Source organism: Bradysia coprophila, assembly GCF_014529535.1.
Source record: "Bradysia coprophila strain Holo2 chromosome X unlocalized genomic scaffold, BU_Bcop_v1 contig_26, whole genome shotgun sequence".
In the NCBI taxonomy this organism is placed as follows: Eukaryota; Metazoa; Arthropoda; class Insecta; order Diptera; family Sciaridae; genus Bradysia; species Bradysia coprophila.
The window spans coordinates 4,030,272-4,046,333 of NW_023503313.1; the positions used below are offsets into that span (position 1 = coordinate 4,030,272).

The 16,062-nt window shown below is 33.3% G+C and overlaps 1 protein-coding gene across 2 annotated transcripts; it reads left to right on the forward strand.

Moving 5' to 3' along the window:
• The first annotated feature begins 1,611 nt into the window (after positions 1-1,611).
• Positions 1,612-14,967, forward strand: LOC119069322. 2 transcript variants are annotated; one of them, XM_037173378.1, is made up of 4 exons: positions 1,612-2,377; positions 10,081-11,858; positions 13,203-13,208; positions 13,790-14,967. In XM_037173378.1, the coding sequence occupies exons 1-4, from the start codon at positions 2,333-2,335 to the stop codon at positions 13,794-13,796; spliced, it is 1,836 nt and encodes a 611-aa protein (XP_037029273.1). In that variant the 5' UTR covers positions 1,612-2,332; the 3' UTR covers positions 13,797-14,967. The 2 variants fall into 2 exon arrangements, with proteins under 2 accessions (XP_037029273.1, XP_037029274.1); XM_037173379.1 differs by lacking the exons at positions 13,203-13,208; positions 13,790-14,967 and having other exon boundaries at positions 10,081-12,956.
• Positions 14,968-16,062: the final 1,095 nt, after the last annotated feature.

Sequence of the window (16,062 nt, forward strand, 5' to 3'; positions counted from 1 at the left end):
TTTGAGAATTATAATTAATTTAATTCCCTGACACTCTAAAACCCATGTTGCACTTGGTTGTAATAGTCATATAAGAGTAAGAAAGTAAAATGCTAGATGGTCGCGCATTCTCAAAATATCTTATTCACGGAACCAGACCCCAGAGCTTTTATTATAGTTTACGTAACATCCGAGAGTTATTCCTTTTGGATGATTCCGGTCAGGGTCACATGAATGTACTATACAGTGCCTTATATCGGCTTCACATTCTCGATTTAATTGTCATAGACGCTGTGTAGGCTACAAATATTTGCATTTTTTATAGATATTTGGTCGAAAATATTCATCTCATTGAGATACATAAACCAGGTGGCAATGATGGTTTTATAGTTTTAACACATTTCGCTGACGATGAGAATATTTAATTGTATCGATAAGAAATTAATCTTATCTGATAAGCAGCGAATTCCATAAAAACGTTTGGAAACGAAAAGAGGACGATTTAATAAATAGTCCCTAATTGCCAGAAACGGCAAGCGTGTCGCGGTGAATTTATTTAATCTGTCACTAATCTTGTTCCAAGTGTAGCCCAATATTTCATAGAAAATCTGTTACTTCATTTGTTTTAAAATTCATTTTACTATATAAGACAATGATGAACTGAATGCCATTGTTGCCGTTAATATATGATTACAAAGCTGTTACAAATATGTTAAGAATACCGATTCTAATCAACCAATATGATTAAGCTTTAATAGGTAATATGCACGTTCAGGTTTCGTTGTACCCAACAATATTATTCCTTTCCAATGACATCACATTAGAATGCCTGAATTGCAATTAAAATAAAATGTAAAAAATTACCACGCGGAAATTTCGATTTCATAACGAGGACCACTGTAGTAAACTATTCGAAAGACTATAAAACTCAGAACCTTTTCGATATTGTCGTATAAAATCCGAAGTAGTTCAATTAAGTAACTCATTTGCCTAAGTACACGGCGTTATGTCACCTGATTTTATTTCATGAAATTCACGTATAACTAATAGTCGATGCTAAGATGACGATAATAAATTAAATAAATTTTTTATTCAATTAAATTATAATCAATTTCCAGTTTGCAATTCCGATAAATCAGCAAACACTTGTGTGGAATGCAAAGTGAATAGAAAAAAATTCTATTATCAAGAAGAAAAGGTCATCATCAACAAAGAATTGTATTAAACTTGAACCTAAAAAAGCTTTGTGCACATTCATGCAAGAAAACTACTAAATACCCCGTCTTCGCATGTGGTGTATATTATAATGCTCACATAAATATCTATCTCTCTACATATGCCTTGTAGTCATGCCATTGTAAAGTGTATGCGCCAAGCTGCTAAGCAATTAATTAGCAGACTAATCTTAACGATACTTGTTATGTGCTCGAGCATAGCATACGTCTAATAATAAGTAAAAATTGTGTTTTTATACACACGTACGTACACGTCTTAAAAACTTTTATCCATATGCATGTACAGGTAATAATAAAATATAAATTGTACAAACTTATAAATAAATAACTTAGCATGAAAATAAAAACATATCAGAAACTTGACTTTCTTATGCCGATTTAATATCTGTTTCGGGCTCAGTGCAGCTCAGACCGTGTTACAGAATACTTGCGCTGTCTTTCCTATTTGTCGATGCTGTAAGCCATTTATTTTTGTGTTGCTGTTACTATTTTTTTTTGTTTATTTATTAATATTATTAAATAATTTGAATAGAAAAAAAAATTATTTCAAGGCTAGCTATCGACTATGAAACTGAAAATAGAAACAATTTGAACTAGACAAGTGTTTTATAATAATTTTTTCAAATTAATCGAATGGTTTAAAGGTGTTTATAACCATATAGTCGATTGGAGCTTACAGTTATAATATATAGTTTGATATTTAATAGATTGTGATAATTTGTTTTGAAATAATAAACTCATTAATTAATGAATTGTTTGAAGAAATAATAATAATAAAAAAATGAAACGAAAAATTCTTTAATTATTGGATGTTAAACAAAGTGAGGTTGGTTAATGCAAAAAGCAATTCACTTAATAACGATTTAATTATTAGTATACTACACCGTGTGTTTGGGTGCTAATTGTGAGGCCACAATTTATTATTTAAAAAAAAAACAGCAGCAACACATCGCGTTTAACAAGAAAAATCATTCCGGTCCAATAAACAAAAGATTTTTTTATTCCCCGTCGATTAATCGAAAAGTGTTCGCTTCCGATATTAAACGCTGTTGTACACACAAAACTGATTGACAGATATGTGCTGAACATTTTGATAATAGGATTTTTGATTCGAATTCATGAGGATGGCGACAATGAAACAAATTTTGATTTTTATCTTTATGGTGAGTTTACCTGTTTTTCTTGTTCATTAGTTGGCTAGAATTTTATTCGGAAATCAATTTGGAATTTTGTTTTGGTGTTCAGTTGATTCTACCAGAGTATAAGGATTGTGCAAACACGAGTCGACTTATCAATTAGAAATTGTACTGAAGTCCTCTCTTAATAAGCCTTGTTAGAATAGATCACTTAGAACTTTTAGGGAGTAAGGACCATTTTCTTAATAACGTTTACATTCAAAAAATCTTTATGCTCCTCTCCAGTGTGTTCTTATTGGTTAGTAATAATCAATGAGTCTACAAAATGAAGATTTTAGACGGGGAGCCCAACGATTTTTTTTTTTGTAAACGGTCCTACGAAAGGTTCTAAGTTCCTACACAGCTGATGACTCAACAGCCACCGAAGTTATAGATTTGTTTGGAACTTTTTATTTTGCCAAGTGTGAGGGTTGCAGCCCCAGATAAAACAGATGAAAGGAAATGGCTGCAAGCACACGAGCCACCGGGAAATGAGCTTTTAATGGCCATACCTATGAACTGAATTATTATTTTCCGAGGGTGCAACACACACCTTTTTTTTGATTCCATACATTTTGATGGTCATTTTACCCAAAAATATTGGCTACCTAATGTCTATTCGTATTGACCTCGGACGTACTTGATTTGGGTCAATGTGATGCGCCATGTGCGCGACATTCTAAGTAAATGTCAAATCCTGTTTCACTTAAGTCTTCCTAATCCTTCTATCAGGGCATCAACAAATGAGTTTTTGTAATAGCTTCGCTTAATCACTTAATTAAGATCACGAAATTTATCAGTCTTGTCATCGAACAGTTGGATCACTTCGAATAAAAGCACGTGCTTATCACACCTACGATCGTTTTGTACCGTTAAGCTTTTTTTTAAAATTGTATCAAAAGTCCAAGACTTCCTCTTACGTCGAAGGTGTTCGTTTCCGTTCTACTGTATAATTTAAACCTTTTTCTTTTAGAAAAAAAATCAATTTGTGAACCCGTTTCAGAGAATGTCTTATGCTGTTTTTTTTTGATTTGTGTATACCTACGTCATACATTTTGTTCTCTTACTCCCTTCATGTCCGATAATTTTTAATTTTATTTTAATTGAATCATTATTTTATGAAACGAAATTAACATTATGTGTAGCACATGAAATAAATAATGTTCTTGTCAATATAACCATTCTACGAGTGGCTCGCTCTCATTTTGTATCACATACTCGATTTGTTATTCTTTTTACTTCATAACACCACCTGTTGATTGGTTAATTGAATGTTTCGGCATATTATTAATTTCATTAATCTTAGACCGCATTTTGTGATAAATGTGGATGTAAGATGTGCTGCCATGTCGTAATTGGTTTTGGGAAATTAGTTCAATTCATAAAATTGTTTTCGTACTTAAAGTGAAGGCGATGAGAAAATCCTTGGAAGACGATTTTTTATTTTGTTGTAACGAGTCGTCGTAAAATAATTTCCCATTTATTCATTTATATAACCATACAACGTATAGGACTGTAGCATATGATAAAAGCTTTTGAAAACAAACGAAAATCGTAAGCTGAGCCAGAAAAAAATACAATTCTTACAACAAAGCATAATTTTACATAGTTTTAAGTAGCTGTGTATCAAATTACATTTACTACTAACAAGCAGAATTTAAATTGGATATGTGTAATACAAGTTCTCTAGACCTACGTCAACTTTTTTCTTATTAAAATTTAAACATGCAAGTTAAAAGTATGCACAACAAGGCCTTATCCACTATCCAGCTGTTGGAATTTCTAAATAATTTGTTATCTTTTCAATCGAATATTTCTAAATAAAAATGCAAGGATAAAAAAATCATAAAAAAACACGAAGCCCTGCATTTTTGGTGGGTCAGATCCCTTGACTGATTTTCTCAATATCTGAGGGCGTCGAAAGAAGTGCTTGAAACATGAAAAGTACGGTTTAGTAAAAGAACTTAGATAATTGCTTATAGGTTATTGTTTTGGGTTTTGTGATTACTGATTACTCCGCTAGCCGTTGGCTTCAAGTTATCACAAAAAACTTCTTAATATTTTCGGAAGAAATCCAAGTCCGTTTTAGCCCATCTTCAAACTTAACCTCAAGAATCTAATTCCCCGTCGGATAAAAAACAAGTTTTTGGAGGTGAGGATTGTTGAGGATTTCTCATTTAATGATCAAGGAATGAACAAAGTGTGACAAAGAGTTTAATGCATTTAAGGTTTTTTGTCGTACATACATGCATTTTTAATCATACAGAACGTTTTGTAGCAACCATTTTACAGAGTTTACCTTCCGTAAGACCCATGACTTTCAGTCAAGGGAATAATTTTTAAAAGAGATGTAGAACCGATTGATAAAAGTCTTTAATTTAATTGGGCACATGGTTCAGAGTCAATTTTCATAGAAGTGAGTTAAAACTTTGTTTTTGATTTAAATGCAAACTGCATGAGTGTAGTTAGCATATACCAGTAATGTTCACTCGTACAGGTAGGTCATGGTCTCGAAAAGAGAACATAATAATTGCCTTTCTCCTCCGTACAAAATATAAATTTTGACTGAAGAGAGAGTACATTATGTTATATGCACAACTTGTACCGCAATTATATCAGCCAAAAAAAATATCAGCTGTGACCTGTACGAACTTTAGCTAGATGCATAACACAAATTTACGATGATATATTGATCAGCTGAAGGTCAACCATTTATTTATAGATATGATTGCAGATCGCTGTAGATATTTTTGAAATATTGAAAAAAATGATTTTTTTTTGTGTGTGAAAATAATGCAATTCTTATGGTGAATAACCTGAAAAGTTTAATTGACAACACTATTGCGGCAGAGAAACCAATTAAACGAACACTGGTTCGATATGAAGTATGGATTAAATTTCACAACGATCAAGGTTCTTTCCAGACTTGCATTATGATATGAATATAAGTTCTATTGCTTGTCGGAACGTGCAAATTATTGATTCAAAGGAATTTCTGTATCGTGTGCTAGGTGCAATAAAAATGAGGAAATGTTGAACAATATCAAATGGTATGCATTTCAAATTCTTCATACTTAACTTGGCGTAAACTTTCTTGCCTAATACAGCCAGTTTTATTATCGTGTGGCTTGGTGCGATGCAAAATAACGAAATTTGTAACATTCCATCGTTCCGCGATAGATGAATTGACATCGTATCAATGCTTGTTTATTTAGCCACTCCGACAGACTCTTCCCACACATTTTTTAAGCGAAATTGACAACTTTCTCTAAAAAGAACTTCTAATCTTTTCTGAGTCTACTGGTCGTACATAAAAGGCATTTTATCTCCACGATTAAATTGAATCATCCAAATAAACATAGCGCAAATTCAGATCCGCTTCCGTAAATTAACTTCATTCATAAGTCACCGGATTTATCGGCTCGCTTCAAAACAATACACACAACACACACATCTATATAATACGAAAATACCGCCCGCAAATACCATGTGATTCATAGTAAAAATTTGAATACGAATTTCATCAAGTCGTTTATTCATAATTCACATTCATTCATTTATTTAGCAAATAAGGTGATGAAAACCGAACCAAATAACTTTTGAGGTTTATTGTATGTATATACCAGTTGAGTATATGCACAGTTTAATTGAATGTTTCAGAAAATAAATTACTTTTTATGTGTTAGAGATTACATGGCAGTAATTAATGGAGGGCCGGAAACGTATTCTTCGCTTAAGATTGGCTTACTCTTAATTTGTGCTCAAGCTCCATCTGCGAACATACTTGCTCTCATTTGATCAGCTGTTGGGTAAAATTAGTCCACTTGAAACCAAAGAAACCAAATCTTCGTCCAGAGAACGACAAAGTTCAAGAGAAGGTTGCGAACGGCTTAATAAATAACTTAGTCAAGCATCTCTATCACACCATCATTAAATTCGTCAAACCTTTCAATTATTTCAATCATTTCTTCATTTAACAACAGTTTGATGCATCCTACGATGACGAGACGAAGTACATTGCATGTGTCTAATGAGAAAAGTAATTGCTTTTGGTGTGATAATTGATTTTGTGGGCAAGGTCAATCAATATTCAAACGACAAGTAGTATTTCTACCATTTCGAAATGCAGTTTAATTTACTCTAAAACTACAGGAAACAAAGTTTTGGCCGGCTTATCTAACATTTACAACGTATCTGTCGGCACATGGCGGCTCGTATGACGCCATTATCCAATAATTTGTATGTTTGAGTTTGGACAGTGTTGGAAGACGATATTATACATTTACCAACACTGCATCTCAGTTCCGAATGATGGAAACGAGAGTCAATCAATTTTATTCCAATTATTTTACAATCGCAGTCAAAACAAAAACCAAAGATGGATCTAACACAGCTGAAAGCTGAATATTAGGGTGTTTGAATGAGACTATTATGCAATTAAACAATTTCCTATGCGTTTGTACCATGAACGAAACTTTTCTAACCATCCATCTAAATCAACCGGATTAATTACAAAATTACAAAAGCATGCCACAGTCTCAGCATTATATTCATAAATTTTAAAATTGTAAGCCTGTAGCCATTATTTTGCTATTCGCAATCAAATTAATGCCCATTTATCTGTTGTATGTAGTTTCAATGTATAGAACGTATACAATTTATAAAAATTATTATTGTTTATTGTTTCTTGATTCTAAGTAAAGGGTGTGACAATGGCTATACAACTGTAGGACGGGTTTCTAATGATTAATAATATTACGATAAATTACACGATTTATTCAAAATATTTTATTAAAATAAAATTTTGAATATTCAACGCTGGCTACGGATTTACATTAATAACAGTCAAATGCGTTAACATTTTTTGAAATTATTTCTTAATTAATTGCTTACATGCGTCTAAGTCTTTCGAAACGAGTGGAGCGACTCTTCCTGTCTGTCTTTTCATCTGTTTGAGTGTAATTAACTAGACGTGCTAACATTTCGTCACGAATTTAGCTACCAATTGTATCGTGATCAGAGTGATAGATTGACAATATTTATATAGATCGTTTCCAAAATTCACAACTTTCCAGCTGTCATTTCTCTCAAGCAGTAATTTCTCTATTCAGCAGTCTTTCCTCTCAAGGATTTTTAACTCTACATTTTCACGTTTATCTACTCTTCGTAGCTTTTGAAAGTGGAAGACTATTAAGCTTGTAAAGATTCGCAGCTACAAACCTTTTACAGTCGGTAAGCATATGACCAGTATTGGGTCTATTACATCTATCGATCAAAGTATTTTTAAGAGGCACCGGCACTTAGCTAAAATTGTAGCCTACATTTGCGTGTTTCGTATTTCATTTTTGTTAATATCTTTTCATCAGAATCCTTTTTGAAAAATGTACGACCGCAATTCCGACCACGAATCTGTTAGCTTTAAATAAAAATTAGTTTTGGTTGTAGACGTTTGATCAGCTCTGAGAAAAGTGAGCAGTTTAATGAAATTTTCATGAACTGCTCATTGTTCTCAGAGCTGGTCAAATTATTACAACCCAATCTATTTTCTGTTGAAAGCTAACACATTCGTGGTCAGAATTGCGGTCGTACATTTTTGAAAAAGGATTCTGATGGAAAGATATCATCAGAAGTAAACTAAAATCCTGTATTTAAAAATTGCCCTAATGTATACTTTTCGGCAAAGTACCGGTGCCTCTTAATCGGTTGATTTCAAATCTTGTACTCCAATTTTTTTAACATGCATTTTACTACATAAAGGGACCACATTACCCAGAGGCTGTAATTATTTTTGTCGTCGTTATCGATAACAGCCGTATGTGACAGGTTAAGGATTTATTGCTTCAAAGAAGTAGCAATTACTCAGAAGTCTCAATAGTTGTATTTTGAAGAGTCGAATTATTCAAGAATGTAGCTGACCTGAGAGAATCCGAAATCAGTTTTCAGGTCATTTAAAAATTCATTTGATCAGGTTTCTGGTAAATCCAGGTAAATTTCAGGTTGACCTGACCTGTTGCGAGCCTTAATTTTGATTCAATAAGGACGTACCGTACATGTTCAGAGCGCAAACAGCTGTAGCTTATGACGGACATACGTTTTTTTCTTTTATAACGACAAACTAGTCATTTCAGCTTTACTTTTGAACGACAGGATGGGGCTTTTCAATACCAGCGAATGGATGTCCACTTCATTAAATATTAGCAAATTAATTGTAGAATACTGGACTGTGGTTAGACCAGTTCTGATTTGATGGGTGTGATTAATTCAAGATGGTCATGTTCTTATTCGAATGTACAATTCCTTTCATAATATACACTTTTAAATCTCATTGAACTGAAACATCTGATTTTTATTACCTATTCTACAGCACTGTGTTACTCTCAACACACAATTCCAGCACAGAAATTACTTAGTTATAATGTATGAACTGTAAAACTAAAAAAGAAAAAAAAAACAATCCGGTTTAAATGAAACAAAACTTACGTGCATCATTATAAAAGATAAAGCCCTAAAAAAATAAATTATTTTTTATTAACCACAAAGTGTATACATAAAACAAGTAAGACAAAAAAAAATCGCTTTAAATGAGTTATACATTAGGGTTTATAAAAATCATTTTTACTTTTATTTTTAAACGACATTGAACGGCCTTGATGTGAAATAGTATTATTTTTATGCGCCTTGTCTTATGTGATTATTGTTACTTACATATATGTGTAATAAGTATATGTTTTAGAGTCTGAAATGTTTCCATGCCTGTTAACAGATATAGATTCGAATTATTGTTGTTTTTTTTTGCTATCCAAACGATTTTTTTTTCTTTAAACTTGAATCCGAGTTTTTTTTTTCATTTGCGTTAAAATCAGATAAAAATTGTTGTTTTTCATATTGTCTTCTGGGTATAACATTCAGATTGAATCGTATAGAACAGTGAATTGAAAATAATGCGACCAGGTTATGATGCTCATTAATGAAAGCTTTTTTTGTCGTTTGTTTATTTGCTGTATGGTATGAATGTCGTTGGATATATTCATTTCATATGGGTCCACCTTTTGCATATAATATATAAATTTGAATGATGTAAATGTAGTGACGCAATGAAGTTAATTGCATCATAATACATTGTATATCTACGTAATTATCAATTATATATAGATAAATATGTGGTGTACCTATTGGAATTAAAAAAAAAATGAGAAAAATGTTCGTCCTGTTTTTATTTTATCCAAGCATTCGATTGACATTGCTAACAAGAAATCATTATTATTTGAATCATTGAAAACTGGTATGCATATTTCACATGTATAAATGATGGTTCGATTAATTCAAAGAACACATACGTGTTGATTTAATTGACTTCATTTTTTTAAATTTATTATTTGGATTAAATTAAGTGCTTTAATTCCATATAGCGCCATTATAAATACATTTTTAGAACAAGTGAGCTGAAGAGAGAACTTATGACAGCGTGATATTTAAACGTTAACTGGTAATTAATTTGACTTGTGCCACATAATTATTAGGTATCGGAATTTCTGACAACATTTTTCTAAACAAACTCGTTAAGGTCATAACTGCTTGTCTTCCCCACATATAATTTTTTTTCATTCAAAAAATCTTATAACAAAGATTAATTAGAACTGTTATTGTTAATTAGCTTTGATTATATCGTTGTCCGTTTCGTTTCGTTTCAGTTGTACAATCAATTTCCAATCAACCATGGCCATCCGATTCCAAAGAACGATCTCATCGATGGAAGAGAATTCTTATCGATATTCTTAAATCAAAGACACACCGACAGCGACAGACATTCGATTGCAACCGATGATGATGAAAAAGCACGAAAAGTCACCAGAAATGCATCGTCGGTGGCGCCGCGACAAGGGGAGAAAAAGCTTTTGTTTAACGATGACGATATGTTGCCGGAAAGTTCTAATTACTATGGCTACAATGGGCTAACCAGTACAAGTACATTAGACGTACGGACGACATCTAATGGCGTAGAAGTGACGACGAAACGAATCAGCGATGAACCGAAGGATGTGACCGACTTTGAGGATTCGGGAAAGAATATCGTAAAATTTATAACTTCAGGCAGTAAAATCGTTTTTCTGGAAGATATACCAACCGAAGCAGACAGTCAAACTAATGAGAGATTCGTTGACGATCACCGCAACACAAAAACGACTCACTCGAATCGGGATGAAATTAAAGTGATTTCTGTGAGCATAAGTTCGTCCGAGACGAGGTCGGAAGGTAAACTATCCGATAATGGAAACAATTCAACACAATCATACGACGACAATGACAACATTCTCATAACCGAAGCGAAAAAGGGAGATTTTCCTATCGAAGAAGAGAAGGAGATAAAACCGCACGAAGATTCAGCGAAAGAAGGATCTATGCGAATACAAAGAATCGTATCGCCACCGAAACGTATTCAAGACGATGCGGAAGAAACGTTCGATACGCTCGAAACAGTCATAATTCACGATGAACAGTATCAGAAAGAGGGCAGCGCAAGACCCAGATCCGTATCACACAGTTCACTGGCACAAATTACCAATCCAGATTTCTGGAATATGGAAAATATATCCGAATTTCGAAGCAATAGAACAACAAAGCAACATGTTAGTGAGCTAGCACCACGATACTCCGACGGTGCAGACACTTATAACGATCGAACGAAAAGTTACTCTGAAGCGTCTAAAGTTTACAGTGTACCATCCAAATTTTATTCACAGCCGTCGAAAGTTTACTCAGAACCAGCCAAAGTATACGGTCGACCCGAGAAAGTATACAGTGTACCGTCGAAAGTTTACTCCGAACCATCGCGAGTGTATTCTGAACCAGCTAAAGTCTACTCAGAACCATCAAAGATATACGGTGAGCCATCTAAATTCTATGGCCAACCATCCAAATTTTACGCCAATCAAGATCAATCGACAACAACAAAACCGAAAAAAGTTATTTTCAATTTGGACAAGCTACCTTATGACTTGCTCAACGCACCTACCAGAGACCTATTAACCAATAATCATCGCACCGAGAATCGCTTCAGCCACTTAACGATGAAGATACAAAGAAATCCAGAACTCACAACGGAAAAACCGTATTTCGAGACTACAACCGTCGACTACAGTCCAACGCCAGAACAAAACTACGAAATTGATGAAACAGTCAGTGTAATGACCAACGGCAGACAGCATGGTGTTCAAATACCAACAAATTCGCCCAATGTTACACCACCACCTGCAACATCTAGTCAAGACGATCCAGATCCACAGGTTGGATATGTCGTCGAAGGGCGAAATTTCCGAAAATACAGAGTTGAGGAGAAAACAGCCGATGGATTTATCGTTGGCGAATATGGCGTTGTTAGTAACGACGATGGCAGTTTAAGAGGTGTTAGGTACACAGCTGATTCGGATATCAATCCCAATTTGATATACGAAGCACTGATGAAGTTTTTGTCGTTGTAAAGACAAATGCTAAGAATTTATTTAAGTAGGGAAATTGAGTTTAGCAGCGTTCCGTGGCGGGAACGTTCAGAACAACCGAATAGGAAAATGTTTTAATTTTTTTAAATTGAAAAATTTTGTATGCAACATTACCAACTTCATCCCAAATCAGATACTAATTCGTTGCATCGCCGAACGACCCTTAATCCATCTAGAAATTAATACCAGCGTCACAATAATTTTCGTTAATGTTTGTGCTAGCGCTACGTTCTTTAAGTTTTAAATGCGAGCATCACAGCTGATACATCACACTATTTCTTTAAAATGTGAGTACTATTTTTTATGAATGAGGGCTTTGGTTTTCCTCGATTTGCCGAAGCCAATAGATCAGTGTAAAATTGCGGTTTCTTCTCACAAATAAGTTGTTAATTTCTCCAAAAAATTCAACTTCTTATAGGAAAAGTCGGTTGTAGATGATTTTTTTAATTACGTCATTCTTTGTGCTCTATTTTCAGGTGAAATACCTTCACTCTTGTAAATTTCCATGACTAAATGTACTGTAAATGTAATAGAAAATGACGAAAATCTATTACATTTGAGCTTGAGTTTCCAAACATCATTTCCCTAAAAGTTTTTGTAACATTGTGGTTGACTTTGTGAAAATGACAGCTTATTTGACAACTCAAACGCCTTAACCATTGATCTATTCTCGGAGGTTTTAGATAACCGATTGCAATTTTGACTGTTGTTTAGAGAATGGCTACGCGTCACTTCAATGCGCTTGTACGATGGTTTCTCTCAATTTTACAAACAATTTCGGTGTATTGATTTACGAGAGACCCCATGCCACCCCATCAGCAAGGCTGGAAGGTATCAGGAAATCAAGAAAAATTTCATATAATTAGACCACTCTCGTAGGTCTGTGACCTCATACCATAAAACATCAAGTAAAGTGGACGTGGGTGAAATTTAGATAGGAATTATAGCTTCAGCTGTTTTCCAGCTGGTTCACTCATACAAATAAAAGGGTTTAAGCTTGTTTATATACGGTTGGAATAGTAAGTGTGCCTTCACACAGCGACACGAAAGTGACAGATGCGAAATTTTTCTTTTGTTCTTTGACATTAGGACAAAAGAAAAATTTCGCATCTGTCACTTTCGCGTCGCTGTGTGAAGGCACGGTAACACGTACGATCGTGGTTGTGATGAAACCGTTTTGTTTGTATGAATGGACCATCTGAAAACCAGCTGATAGAAAATTTCTGACTAAATTTCACTGACGTCAGCTGTAAATTCTCCTTAAAGCTAATTTCGATTTGTAGAATGAGTAATAATTAATGTAAGGTATCTTAGAGTTTAAAGTAATTTTTTTTTTGCGATTATTGTAATTTACTGTGTAAATTTTTCATCAACAAAATTAATTTTATGCAAATGTTCGGTAGTAAATGCGTTGAACTAGTATTTTGTGATAGTAGCGTTAAATCGATAGTCAATCCAAAACTTACGTTTATTAAGTTAAATAAGATTTATGTTTAAGTAGGTACCACTTTTATAAATGCAAATTAGTAAAATCATCATTTTTTTGTCAATTTTTTTTTTTATTTCGATTGATCCAACAAAGCGGTTTTTTCTCTCGTTAAAATCACGTCAGAATAAATTTTAAGCAAATGGCAAATTAGTTACAGCTGTTGTTCTTATCCAGTGATAGATTGATAAGTAATTTAATGATAATCGAATCTTTCTTTTAAATATACTCAGATTGAATGCACGAATTTCATGTAATATTAAGGCACTAGTGTTATAATGAAATGACAAAATGGTGTGAATTGCTATTTTTCTATCGCATGTGAAACGACACTGGTATTTTTAACGAGTGTGAGATTAAACATTAGGGTGTGGAGATTTTCACATTTTTTTTAGCGAGGCCCCGATTTTTTAGCAGTCTCTAAATTTCTATGTTGTCTCTACGAATCTTGTGCATACTTTATTCCAAAGCTTATTTTTGTTAGATTTCTATGGAAATTATCTTTAAAATGACCTGTCACAAGTAAAACATGTTTTGACATTCTTGACGAGTCGAAGGTCTATGTTTTACAAATACCTTGTAAGCAATTGATTTTCTTACAAATGCGTCAAGATTTAAGGTCTCTTTAAATAAAACAAAAATTAAAAAAAATTCAACAAAGCTAAGAAACTGCTTTCGCATAAAGTAGGAAAATATTTCATCCGAGTTAGTGTCGGATGGAAGAAACAAAGTCACAATTATTTCAGCACTAGTTACAAAAAAATATTGTTTAAAATGTGTGTTGAAATCGGTGTTTTACGCGTACAACAAACACACTTCGACACCGCACCACTTTACAATTGATATCCAGATTTAACCCATGATCTAATCTCTGATTGGGAAGAATTTAAACAGATAACCCTAGATTTGAATTAGATGTTCTCGTTGTAAGAATTAGTAAAGTAGCTCCCATTCATTTTGAATTATCTATTCACCACATACGATGAATGACAAAGAATACTTGTGAAATGAAGGCAAGAGATTTCTGTTTTAAAAACTTTTCTTTAATCATCTCTAATAGCTTAAGTACCTAAGCCTTTAGACGATAATACTGAGGAGGTTAGATTTGAACGATAGACATTGATAAATATATCACCGGATTTTCCCTCCTACAATCTTCCCTTTTAAAATTTGCAGATAATGTAACGCGGACAGAATTCGAAAGATTTTCCTTTTTACAAGACACTATTTGAACAACTTCATACGATTTGCGTTTTTGATGATATCGATTTGGTTTTTTAGTGTCATCAAAAAATATCTTTCGAGGACATCGGTCTCGCTTTTCACTGGCAATCATTGTAGTTCTTTGGGGATATCAAACTGGAAAGATATCATTTTTTTTTGAGGTAATCCTTTATGAGGACATCATCTCTTGAGACAATCGGTCGATGTCGTTCATATTCTACTCGAATATTAAAGTAGACTCAACCATTTTCTTTTCTAATCGTTTGCTTATTGGTTAAATTTGGACCTTTTTTGTGTTGTGCGTTTTTATTCTTCGACAGTAAGACGAATGTCTTTATTTTGAAACACAGTCGCCATATTTAAGAATAAATGATAAGAAGAACAAGAAAAAAAGAAAAACAAACAAATAAACGACCCTTATAAGCGGATGTGATGATGAAAATACTCACATATGATGTAATGGTTATTAATGATAATAATATATGTTAAAAATGACGATTAAAAATACGGTAAGGCTGTGCTTTGGTTCGTTGTCTCTATTTAATGCAATCGATTTAATTTGATAAGTTACACAAGAAAATTGTAGCAAAAGAAAAAAATTTAATGTAAAAGAAATATTAAATTACCAAATATTAGTCGGACATCAATTTATATGTGTAGCATTTTTTTATTAAACTGTGTCATGTTACATCAAGCAAATACTCGACAATATTAAAATACTGGAAAACATGTTCACATTACACTGTACAATTGGTTGTTTTATTAATCGTTTCTTTGCTTTTCATTCAGCTGTTGGTAAAACAGATCGCCCACGACACAAATAAATCAGTTGCAAAATAAAAAAAATATGAAATTTTCATGTTTGCAATGAATTACATTAATTCGACAAATGAATTTTGCGCTTAAAGCGATAAATTATTCGTCAAATACTAAACCGTTTTGTAGGGGGCCTTCATTTTATCAATTAGAACAGTTCACAAACGGTAAGCCAACAACCAGTAACCCACGGACTAAAACTAATGTTACAAATCTAGTAAAACGGTGAGTAAAATTACCTCGAACTGACACCCAGAGAGTCGTATAATATTGAGTCTACTAATTCCATAATTATCCAAGTTTTCAACACATCGAAACGAAATCTTCATTAGTTTCAGCCACAGCAGGGGTGTAACTTAGAACAATTTTTATTGTCGCTGCTTAGAACATTTTGATTTTTGAACCAGCCCTGTTGAATGTCGTTCAAAAACATTGACTTGTTTTTTAATTTTCTGAATGAGCTCATTACCGACAATACCACAACATGTACCGAAATATTTTTTTAACCGGTTGGTGGCGAATTAAAGTCGCATTTGCGTCTAGTTCTCCAATTAATTTAATTAAAATCTGATTCTTATTGTAAAAAAAAACTTGGAACGAGCCGAACAATTCTTATGATCTGGAATTTTGATTACCCAACGCAGATCCAG

Bases quoted from the DNA above. Each gene is read 5' to 3' on its own strand.
- LOC119069322 (XM_037173378.1), top strand. From the start codon at position 2,333: ATGAGGATGGCGACAATGAAACAAATTTTGATTTTTATCTTTATG. The intron at 2,378-10,080 runs GTGAGTTTACCT...GTTTCGTTTCAG, and splicing joins TTTTGATTTTTATCTTTATG to TTGTACAATCAATTTCCAAT.